Source organism: Homalodisca vitripennis, chromosome 7, assembly GCF_021130785.1.
Source record: "Homalodisca vitripennis isolate AUS2020 chromosome 7, UT_GWSS_2.1, whole genome shotgun sequence".
NCBI classification, from domain to species: domain Eukaryota; kingdom Metazoa; phylum Arthropoda; class Insecta; order Hemiptera; family Cicadellidae; genus Homalodisca; species Homalodisca vitripennis.
The window spans coordinates 129,101,658-129,114,554 of record NC_060213.1 but is presented as its reverse complement, the minus strand read 5'-3'; the positions used below and the strand labels follow the sequence as shown (position 1 = coordinate 129,114,554).

Below are 12,897 nucleotides of genomic sequence, written 5' to 3'. Positions count from 1 at the left end.
GAAAAATTGAAATTTTGTGAATTTGCCTTCTTGCAGGCAACATCTAATTTTCACTCTATGGCCATTTTTATGTGAATACTTTACCCAATGTATCTCACTCGCTTATATTTGTTCACCGTAACGCACATCTTTCCCGACACTATATTCTGACCATTGCCTTTGCAGACGTCTCTCCTCCAAGAAGGAGGATAGCGACAGGAGTATCCGAGGTCTGGAGAACCGAGGTTTTGAGATGGATCCACCCAAGTCGCCCTGGCGCTACCCTCTTCACAGGTACGCTGACCTACTACTACGCTAGTTTGTAGTATTTTACTGTTTATTCAAAATTATACCGTTCAGTGTAGTAGAGTAGGTACTGCGAGCAGATATAATGTCTCTGTTCATCAATCGTGTTCTTTGTTTCAACCAAAACCCTCATATAAACATTGCGCCGTATTCGATTACTGCGAAGACTTCTATTACAAATTCACCATTCACATTTTACACGGCGTCAACTCTCATAATGCACTTCTTCAAAAGGAACTAAATTGTTTTAGGGTAGGATAAAAATATGACATCAACTAACAAATATGAAATCTGAAATAAAATTTTAAACAGATAAAAATTTTAATAAGTTTTTCTACTTTAATGTGATGTAATAACTACAGGAAAGAAACATTTATGATGCTACACATTACTATGTTTGGATATGAACGCTTAAGAAAATGTGTGATTAGTATAAAACGTAAGAGGAGACGAAAACTGTAAAACATTTCTTGATTAATAAACTTTCACACATGTATGTATAACCTGAAAATACGACTTAAACAAATTAATGAAAGAAGCACGCAATTATAGTACAGTACCGTGTATGTCTAGGCTTGCACTGCAGTCGGCGTTCAAGCGAAGTCTGTCGCAGAAGTCCTCTACACAATTATAGTTCAGTAATACTGTGTATGTCTAGGCCTGCACTCCAGTCGGCGTTCAAGCGAAGTCTGTCGCAAGAGTCTGCTAGCAGCGGGTCCAGCCTCGCTGTCAGCTTCCTCAACAACGGTGACCATGCCCCTGTCGTCCACACCGACCCGTCCTTCAGGTAACAATCAATCTAAGCCTGCTAAAAGAGCGAAAAGAGCAAGGCGAAAATTTCCGGTTGTGAATTTGTGCGACAACATTCTGAGAATTCGCATAGGTCACATGGAGTCACTGCGCTGTGGCTGGGACATCACTTTCAACACTCGATAAATAGACTATAAGCAACAAAACTCGATTACCTATATATACCGAGTTAATCATAAGGTTTGTTACATCCTTATGCAATCATAGACCTTAGAGGCCTTTCAACCATTTTAGCACTAATATAAGTTCACAATTAATTGAAACTTCAAGACAATATTCAAAAATTATTTTAATATATGGCATTTCTCAAGGTTCAATAATATGCTCCATTATCTTCCTAATTTAAGTGGTATAGTAAAGTAGTAGAAAGTTGTAAAGTACGGGACTTTTGTGTAGTAAGCACGTGACACGACTCTTCTGTTAAAGAAAACAAAGAAGAAGCTTCAGAAATTCGCAAATCCAAAGAATAATATACTAGTACGTAACAATTCATTAACGTTCTTTAACTATGTTCACAAATGTTAAATACAACCTTACCTCTTATTGAACATAATCTCTTCAACGTCTAATTGAGACTTCAATAGAAGTGAGTAGATTCGATAGTAGAAGCAAAGGCAATGTTAATTATCAGATCAGAAAAAAAACGATAATACATGACTGTCTGTATTCACACACATTTTGTGAAGGAAATACCGGTTGTTTAGTTACGTAGTTTGTAACCTAGATTGTATTTGTGTGTAGTTTAGTTATTTACCTGAGGAAGAGATAAGATTGTAGTACTAATGAGATTTTTGTATCACTGAACGATAGCAAATATTCGGAAAATCCTATTTCCTTCACAATCCTTCAATGGCCAAAACTAAACTTGAAACACATTATGTATTGTTCGATACCCTTCCAATTTCGAACAAAAACGTTTTCAATGCCGAATGTGGTTTGAGATTTACACCAACACATTCAAAAGCATTTTACAGTCTCAACGATTTTTTCCCAGAACTACTGGCTAAACTGATTAATTTTTCTTGCAGAAAAGAGAATGATAATACATCTTTACGTGTAGCAAACTTAATGGATTATTGTTTTAAATTATGTAAAATACTATTTAACAAATAATTTATAACGTTTATCGGTTTTTTGCATTAAAAATATTGCCTGATGTTATTATAAAAAGTAAAGTAAAGTAAATGACTTATTTTACCAGGCGAGTTAGGGCTAAGAAGCCCTCTCTAACACAACCTGGGGATCAACGGCTTAAAGGTGACTTCCGAACCACCACCAATGGTCAGGCAGGCGGCCTGCTTGCAAGGACAGGATCCCTCAGCGGTCACTCATCCAAGCAGCAGCCACGCTCAACGTTGCTTGATCCGGTTGTCTTATTATAACCGCTGTACCCGCTTCACTGCGCCATCGACAATGTAGCATCGTTATGCAGTTTTCTAAACATGAATGAATTGTATGTGCACCTCATCAATGAAACTTTGATTGCAGGAGACCCCTCTCGGAGCACAAGCCTCCAGCGAGAGAAGCCTCCATGTGGTGACGACCGACTCCTGTCCAACGTCCGTCCAACGACCAGTCAACTTCGACCCAACGACATACTGCGGCCATTCCTCTCACATGTGACTCTTAGGTTAAGTTATCGTGTTGTCTCTCATGCTATAACCTTTGTTTACTCATTATTTTGTTAAGATTGGACTCTTGTATTGTAGTCTTACCAAAGTTAGGAGGTCATTGTCTTCTGTAGTTTTGTAACGCAGTCTAAAAGAGTATCATATTAAACATAAAACACATTGTGGGCATAAAATGTCACAAACAGATTAGGCATAATCATTTTCGATTTCCAAAAGATTGACAAAAGTTATTAAAGGTAAAAAGTCTCATTCATTAAATTTATAAACTTCCCAAACTAATGCCATGTTTAACTTAAAAATTACCAAAAGAATTTGTAACAATACAAAGATGTGATTGAATTAATAATTAGCATACATATTACGTAATATCTACTTATTCATAGTTTTCATTTTAATATTTACATCTGTAAGTTATCTTTAGCCTTAATGTTTATTTATTATTTGTTATCTTCATTTTAATCTCAGATAGTGCCCTTGGTTTGTGATGACATTGTGATTCAGTTTTCATGTGATCAAGTTTTAGGTTTAGTTGTACAGTTTGTAGATTATGTACATAGTTGTGTATTGCTGTGTTAGCAGCAAAGTGTTGTTCGTAAGTTTCTTTTATTAATAAAGCTTAATTTAAGTTGTGACGGTGTGTCTGATTTCTTTACCTTTATGAAGATTTGGATTATATTAGATTGTATATAAGGTTTACGCAAATGGAATCCAAATCCAATCCGGTGTTCAATTCCATGAACAGTACACTTGAAAAAAATGTTAAAGAGAATCTTACACGTACCTATGGTGGGAAGGGTTTATCCAATGTCAATGTTGAGTTTAGCTCCAGTTCTCCTTCCTCTTAGTGCATTATCTGGAATCTGAAAAACTCGGTTGCTCCACGGTGATTTCAGATCCTGTCTTAAACATCGTAGTGCACTCAATTGTGCACCTGATAAGACAACGAGAATACCTAATAACTATTCACTTAGAATACACTATATTTTGTAGCCCGGGTGTTTCTGATGTCGAAATGATGTAAAAAGTTCATTTCGAGTTTCTTCGTCGGATCTCTTCAGACGAACGTGACTCCAGATTCCAGAGGAAGGTGATCTGGAGCTAAACACAACATTCGCATTGAATCTCAGATCTTAGGCCTTGCGGATCCGGAGTTTTGATATCATCTAAGCTTTCCTATTCACATTTTATTTCAGAAGCCCGTGTATATTGGAAGTTACGGTTTAACATCTGCCAAACAGAAAATTTTAAGGTTTTAATTGTACTGAAAATGTTATAAAGAGGTGTGAACTTGGAAATATTAGAATATAGTCATACTTAAATTTACTCTGTTCTTGAGAATTATGAAGTAATCAGGAATAGAGAACTGTAAACATGCTGACACCTTATGTTGGAATCGTAGACACAAATAAAGTATTAATATAAAGTAGATTTAAGTATAAAGTAAGTATGTTGTCCAGGACTATGTGACATGGTCCTCAGTACCTATCGCACTGTTACAGGTGTATTTAACAGGCCTTGTAACAATCCTTTTTTTATGTGAGGACGCCACACAATGTGTATCAGAACAGAAATCTCAGAGGTTGCATGCAAAATTTCAAGTCTGTAGCTCAATTCATTCTCAAGAGTTCTTCGGACAGAAAGGCAGACAGACAACCAGAATTCCTCTGCCTGACAAAATAAAAAGTGTGTCAACCTACTGAGTGATAGGCTTCAATGACGCTCAGACAAATTACATTGTTCGACACACACTATCATACAAATCTTTCTTGTATATCTAGAAATCAAGTTTGATGCAAAGTTTAAAGTCTACAGATGATGTTTCTTAATATATTTGGAACACAATTCATTCACATTTTTGTTTATTGAGCAACCTACTGAGTGATAGGCTTCGATAACGCTCAGCCAAATTACATTTTTCGACACACACTATCATACAAATCTTTCTTGTATATCTAGAAATCAAGTTTGATGCAAAGTTTAAAGTCTACAGATGATTTTTCTTAATATATTTGGAACACAATACATTCACATTTTTGTTTATTGAGCAACCTACTGAGTGGTAGGCTTCAATGACGCTCAGCCCAATTACATAGTTCGACATATACTTTCATACAACTATTTCTTATCTATGTAGAAAATTAAGTTTGATTCAAAGTTTGGAGTCTACAGATAATCTTTTTAGTATATTTGGAACACAGTACATTCGCATTTTCGTTCATTGAGTTAGATTATTTCATAGCCGTTTTTAAATAATAAAAGTTCCGGAATGGTAGGGAGAGTACTACAGTGCAAGAGTGCGCTCAAATGAATTTTTAATGACTTTCAACTCTATTTTTGTGTTTTTTTAACTATAGTATGAATAAGCTATAGATCAAACACATATAAATAAATAAATGTTTTATTGCGTTAGACAATATAACACTGTATGGCAATCGTCATTATATTTGTTTAAACTAAAAATTTTCCACTCATTCTTACATCTCAATCCCTTTTAGACATACATTGTCAACATTTATTCATTCCCAATCATTCGAATTGTCCCACTCTTTCACCTAATCAGTCTTCCAATTCGGTGGTCTCCCAATGGTGTGCCATGAACTCGTCTGTGCTGTAGAATACTTTTGCAATCAACGCAGTTTTCAGACGGGTTTTAAATGCTTTGAGCATTGGGGCATTTTTGATTGAATTTGGCAATTTGTTGACGAATTGAACTCCCGCCTGTGACGGTAAACGTTCATGAACTGCCGTTCTGTGTCTCCCAGTTCGGTAGTTCTCCCTGCCCCTTGTTGCGTAAGAGTGTATGTTACTACCTCTTATGGTTTCGCATTTTGACATGAAGAAAAGGCATGTCTCTAATACGTAGAGGCAGGGTAGTGTCAACAGTTTCAGATTTTTGAATGCTGGCTTACACGACTCTCTCCTTTGCAGCTTGGCAATGATTCTGACTGCTCTTTTTTGCAGTATGAAGATTCTGGAAACATTTGTTTTTGAGCAACCCCCCCACAAAACCAATCCATAGGAGAGGTGTGGGTAGATTAGTCCATAGTACGCCGTCATCAGCACCTGAGTCGGGCAATACTCGGACAGTCTCCTCAAAACATAAATGCCTGAGGATACCTTGGAACAAACGCTGTCTACATGAAAATCCCATGTCAATCCTTGATCGAGGTGTATTCCAAGGAATTTTGTTGAGTAGACTTCTTCGATCTCAGTCTCATTCAACATGACAGTGGGACTAGAGCCTGAGTTCGTTTGTCTCAGGCAAAATTGAATGAATGTTGATTTCGTTGGGTTTGTTCTGAGGTTGAGTTCATTGAAATGCTGGATCGCATTGTTGAGTTCAATGAATGTAATCTCTTCGAGTTATGTTTTTGAATTCGCTTTGAAGCATAGAGCCGTGTCATCGGCATACTGGACGAGTTGTCCGCGGCTTACCGATGAACCAACATCATTGACGTAGATCAAAAAGAGTAGAGGACTCAGGATGGAGCCCTGGGGAACTCCATAATAAAGCCCTCTCCCTTCAGATCGAACGTCTGAAATTCCAACAAATTGTTTTCTATCACTAAGGTACGATTCGAGCCACTTGAGTGGCACTCCTCGCACCCCGTAATGTTCCAATTTGAGAATGAGGGAATGGTGGTCAACACAGTCAAATGCTTTCGATAGGTCGAGAAATACACTCAACGTGTCTCCTCGATCTTCCATTCCTTCTACTATCATGTCGACCAGACGAAACGATTGCGTCAGTTGTTGATTTTCCACTTCGGAACCCGAATTGGTTTGCTGATAGTAGGTTGTGTTTTTCAAAAAAATTCACACATCGAGTGAAAAAAACTTTTTTAAAAATTTTGCTGAAGACCGGCAGCATTGAAATTGGGCGATAATTTTGAGTTGAAAGGGGGTTGCCCTTCTTAAAAATTGGAGTAACTTTCGCAATTTTGAGAGAGGATGGAAACGTTCCCGAGTGAAAAGAGAGATTAATCAAATGCTCGAGTGGCCTCAACAAATGCTTGGAGCACAGTTTTAGAAGCCACGTTGAGACATAGTTTGAATCATTCGATTTTTTCGAAGAGAGTTCTCTTATCACTCTGGCGATCTCCTCCTCTATATTGTGTCCACACAGCTATTGGGTGTTATTCCTTTCTTTGCTGTTGGTATTACTTGTTATCCCTATGTTCAAAGAGCTGATTTTGTACCAAAATAGATCATAAAATAATGCTACGTTTCCTTATGGAAGAATAATTAGCTGTGTCAGATAATCTTTTAATAGATTTTGTGTTTTTTTTGCAACGTGATGAAAATTGTCGTTCTAAACTCGTCTGTCAAGTTCTACTGCGAGACTCAATAGAATCTTTCGTCACATGCCAAAACCACATATTATTGTACTGAACTTTCTTACAATGCTTCTGTTATTTTATCGTTGCAATGATGGTTATTGATAAGACCAATTAAAAATATTAGCGGTCATGCACTTCATACGTAGTTAAACTGTAAAATATTAGTTAAACGTTTTTTTAATAAATATAAAACTACAAAACTACGAAGACATAACTTTAATTTTCGACTGTTGCACGTAACTGTTCGCGGTATGCATGAACGTAATTTCTCACGAAATAATTTTTTTGTTCTTTATAGGCTTTATGAATCAAATACACACACACACACACACACACACACACACACACACACACACACACACACACACACACACACACACACACACACACACACACACACACACACACACACACACACACACACACACACACACACACACACACACACACACACACACACACACACACACACACACACACACACACACACACACACACACACACTCACACACACACACACACACACACACACACACACACACACAACACACACACACACACACACACACACACACACACACACACACACACACACACACACACACACACACACACACACACACACACACACACACACACACACACACACACACACACACACACACACACACACACACACACACACACACACACACACACACACACACACACACACACACACACACACACACACACACACACACACACACACACACACACACACACACACACACACACACACACACACACACACACACACACACACACACACACACACACACACACACACATATATACACACACACAATTAACAACTGTCACTTAGTTTCTTAGCACTATCCTTCTTGATATTGCAGGTCATTATTAAATCATTTGTGCAACTCAGAAGAATATCTGAACTATTAATTATTTATTTTAGCAGCTCGGATTTGTCTATTTTTAAGGAGGACTCCAGCAAATCTTACAGCTTGTTGGAACATGTTTACCGAATACGTCGGATCTCCTTGAGGTACTATGTATGTGACGTGTGGTCTACCATTTCTCTTCCTTGGCCACTTTTCCGTATGTGCAGATATAAAATGAAACTTTTGCAAATACATTAACGGAACCAAATGTTTATAATAATTATTGTAAGGTTTATAAATAGTACTGGAAATTTTCTCCTGGGGAGTGTCCTCTCCATTTTGAAGTTTTTTTAATACAATACCACTTTCATTTTGTAAACGTGGAAAGGAAACCATAGATAGCCTAAAAATTTCAAAGGTGGCAAAAATGACACGAAAATGTGATTTTATGTTTAGAAAATTTCCTGTTGGTTTTAAAAGAAAGAACTGGAGTAAGTTTTTATCAATCTTCTTTTAAGGAAATTCTTCTTTTGGACTGGTTTCTTAGTGTGTTTTTTTCATTTTAAGCAGTGACATTTCTTTTTTAGAACGTTAAAGAATATCGTAAATAGTAAATATATTTTTACGGATCCATTGGATAAATTGGATATCAAACACGGTTACATCAAATACATCTTTTTTTAATTACAGAGAGATGTTACGAAGAAAATATTTACTAGAAAACAATAAGATGCATAGCACCTATCTCGTTTGGACCCGCTTACCAAATATTTTATCCGATTACGTCAATTACTGGACTCACTTGACTTTTATATTCACCAACCTTGATTATTTTGTCTACAACTACTTAAAAAAATAATCGAGTCAACTGTATTATGACCCTAGGTAGATGACAAAGTACGTAGATTACGTAACTATGTACATTATAACTTTCAAAATGTGGCAATGCCCAATGTTAATTCATCTGAATTAATTAATTAGTTTATTTCCAGCAAGAGTTTACAATATATACAGAAATAGAATGTATACACATTACAATTATTATCATACTGAAGTTATAAATGAAAAAGGGACAAATAAAGTATCCAAGCACGTTTTTTTATGATAAATCATTACTTTATATCACCGAGTGAAAGGTTGCTCCAAGGAAATGGGTCTACATAGGCAATAACGGCCTGTGCGAAGACTCTAGAAACAATAATTGCAATAACTATTCCAAAAAGAATTATATTTAACTATTATTCTTTATAATTATTAGATTATCATTTTATCTAATCGATCAAAGCCACAACCCTTAAACTATACGTAGCCAACATTGATGATTGTGTCTATGTGTTGTGGGGAGGGAGGGAGAAGCAGCGTTCAAATCTATCCATACGTTGTCACTACCAATGACTTGGCCTTAAGAATTGTGTTATTTATGCGGTTTTATGAAAATAAAAATTGAAGTAGCAGAAAAATATTAGTAGTGTGTAAATTTGAAAAAAATATTTTGATACACAATTTGTGAGGTGTAGTAGCAATTAGTAGTTATGATCGATTTAAATTAGAAATATAAATTTATTTTACACGTTTCACTTTAAAAAACCAAATATGTAATTTAATTATATATTTTTTAAGACAGTGAAAATATTCATATGTATCTTTTGTTAATTTTTCAGAGAATAAACAATTTTGATTTATTCACTCTGAGAGATCGATCTCTAATACTATTTTAATAGGGAATTTTATTTGAGTTTTGTTAATAAAAAATACGAGATTCTTTATATAAAGTTCTTTTATGGTAAATATTTGAATTTTTCTTTCATGAGTGTTAGTTGGGAATCGCCGGAGCTTTTTAAATGCGAATTTTATATACTTTTTTCGACAATATTGAGGTTTCGAGCATTGTTTTGTATGTAACGCCCCAAGCGATTATTCCAAAAGAGAGAACCTCTCCTGCTTAGAACATCACTCAGCTGATAAAATACAAATACATATTTACTGATGTACTTTATTAGTAATTATATGTGCTCTGTCCATTTTAATCGGTGTTCAAATGTGACACCTAGGTATTTTTAATTACTCAATTTTTTTTAGATCTACATCCACAATAGGTGATTTCGAGATAATTGTCACAGCTATGGATAACGATCTTGAAGAAATTAATCTGATTTTTTAGAGTGGCATAAATTTAGCTTTCAGAATTTTTACTAGAAAGGACATTTGTTAGTATATAGAGATCTCACAAAAAAAACGATTATTTCTTCTCTTACTAAATGTTGTGTAAAATTTCCACTACCAAAGACACGATCATTCTCAATGGTCGGGATTAGCCATTATAACACGAGGTAGAGAAAGATAAGCTATCTGCCGTTATGTAAAGGTAGAGAGGTACTTTGTCAAGTACAGTAGAACTTGTCGATCATTGTGAACACTATCGCTGACTCGACCATGGTTGTACCTACATCTAACAGTGGTGCCCGGGTACGTTAAAAACCTCTAGTTCATATCGACGTTTATATTTTCATTTAGGATCTCAATTAAATTCATAAAACCGATAATATTAACTGTAATCTTTATTATTTAGAATAATATTAAATGCATTAAGTTTTTAACAGTTATTTCTTTATAGTATTGTAATTATATTATATGATTGGTTCATTATTTATTTGTAAAATGTGCTTTATTAAATCGTAGACTTTTTAAGAATGCTTATTTTTTTTAGTTATCAATAAATTATATTTTTTATTTATTTTTTCTAAACCATAAATGACAGTTTAGAAAAAATAACAGTAATCATATAAAAAGAAGATGGTAAGTACGGTGTATCAGAAAAATAACAACAGTGCATAACACAAATCTTAACAGTAGGGAACGTCAAATTGATTAATAACTAATAAAATATAATGGAAAATTCTTACAGACAGTAACAATAATTTAATTACAAAATTCAGTACAGTTACAGTAGATGTTTAACAATTTTAATACAATTATAAACTAGGTAATCATAATCGGTAGTGTAGTAATGGTAAGTTGGTATTTGGTTCATCATTACATCGTTTGGCGCCGCGTATTTACTTCAATTTTTGTTATGGTAGTTCTTATTTTAATTTTTGTTGTTTTTATGTGTTGTAATCTTACTACTTGCAAATGCAAAATACGTGTTTTCACCTATTTATAAGGCGGATCAGTTACAATACAAACTTTTCCACAAAATGTGTCTTTTTCAAACCTGAAGAAGGGGGTAGATTTCAATCCTCGAAACGTCGTGTTATAATTTGTTATAACTACAACGATGAAAGCTTCGGAAATCCTATTATCCTTTCAACTTTCCATCGTCAGCAACAATCTTTAAACAAAGAATACCAAATTCTTAAACAAAGACCAGTCTGTTAAGACTACATCACCTTTTTCTATAAAGTGGTATTTCCTCACATCATTTATGATTTTATTAGACATCATTACGGAAAAGTTACATTGAGTGTTATCATGTAATCGACAGTCTGTCCGAATTATTTATCGTTAGTTCTACGTCTATAAATAAAATCATGGTAATAACCTTCGCGATAATAATGGTCAAGAAACTAACTAACAACTGTTAGTTGTTTTATTTCGAAAATTTAAAATACTACCCCTTGGTTTAAAGTTAGTCATTAAAATGGATTTGAAAGAATAACAACACATTTTCGGACTTTTTCCATCGCTAGTAGTACTATAATACACTACGTTTCAAGATTCGGGATGTAACCTCTTCTTCAAGTGGTAAAAACAGCCATAATGTTAGGCGTACAAAAAGTTAAAAACCAACCAATTCGTGGCAATAAAGTTACCTAAAGAGAGCACATTTAGCTCTTAAAATTCAAAAATTAATTCATAAAACATCAGTCCAAAATTTTATTGTATGATATATAATATAAAATTATGATTGCCAGCATAGAAAAATTTTAAAAAGTCGCAATTTTTTGAGAATTTTCAATATCATGTTTTTAACGTTTAGTTTAGGTACAATCCCATTAAGATCTCTATTCTATTTCCTCCACCATCCCATTAAGATATGTAACCGTTATGCATACCTATGCTAACATTTAAGATTATCCCTTGATTCCTCAGGGCTGACTCACTAATTTTCAGCCCTTCAACGATTTCAATTTCATCTCAAGCAGGTTTGGAGGTACAGTCGACTGTGATGTGACTCTGTAGCCATTCCAAACATACTGAAGTCTACACTTCTGAAAGTTGATTAGAAACGACCTTATATGTTGAAAATCCCTCCAAAAATATTTCCTTAATAGATATACTGGAAAAATAGATACAATTATGATTGGAATAAACACACAATTAACAATGGATTAATGTGAAACACTGCATTTTCAATGAGGAAATTCGTATTAAAACAAATCCCTAAGACGTCTAAGTGCTCTCTAACGAAATTTTATTTTGTTAGTAGGAATATATTAGAATTAACTTACTCCAATGGTTACTTCACTCAAGAAGAACTTGAACAGAAAAAAAACTTGTTTCACAAAGGGTTTCTAAAATAATTAACAAATAAATTTGAAAAAAGATTTAGCTTATCAGATGTGATCGCTTTTAAGACCGAATCTTTTTGGGGTGACGTGATAAACAAAGGCAGTTTTTGGTGGTCAGTTCCTTGAAGGTCACGGTAATTATTTGATTTGGGACACAGGATTTAGTTGAAGAAAGATAATACTTTGATTTTTATCAAATGAAGATTAATTGTTATAAAATTATAAATTACAATAGTTACAATATTTTTATAGTTTAATGTATTATAAAACTCGTGGGTCTGGAAAATTTTATTTTCTGTCTATCCCCAATATATATCGAAAATGAACTGGCCTATAGATTTTAAATTTTGAATGAAGGTATTAGCAACACTGAGTTCGATTGTGGTGCACTTCAATCCATGGTATTTGGCTGAGCTTTCAGCAAATATTTAGTCTT

At 34.6% G+C, this 12,897-nt stretch overlaps 2 protein-coding genes across 2 annotated transcripts in view; both read left to right on the top strand.

Annotated features, from left to right (window-relative positions):
* LOC124366315 (dual oxidase maturation factor 2) overlaps positions 1-2,779 on the top strand; it is a 140,768-nt gene extending 137,989 nt beyond the window's left edge. The window contains exons 8-10 of the mRNA XM_046822763.1: positions 166-273; positions 944-1,072; positions 2,584-2,779. Of these exons, the coding sequence (XP_046678719.1) occupies positions 166-273; positions 944-1,072; positions 2,584-2,635 (289 nt within the window). The 3' untranslated portion in view covers positions 2,636-2,779. The remainder of the gene's footprint in view (positions 1-165; positions 274-943; positions 1,073-2,583) is intronic.
* A 7,568-nt stretch (positions 2,780-10,347) lies between these two features.
* Positions 10,348-12,897, top strand: part of LOC124366885 (cationic amino acid transporter 2-like) — a 68,846-nt gene continuing 66,296 nt past the window's right edge. The window contains exon 1 of the mRNA XM_046823485.1: positions 10,348-10,416. Within this exon, the coding sequence (XP_046679441.1) occupies positions 10,384-10,416 (33 nt within the window). The 5' untranslated portion in view covers positions 10,348-10,383. The remainder of the gene's footprint in view (positions 10,417-12,897) is intronic.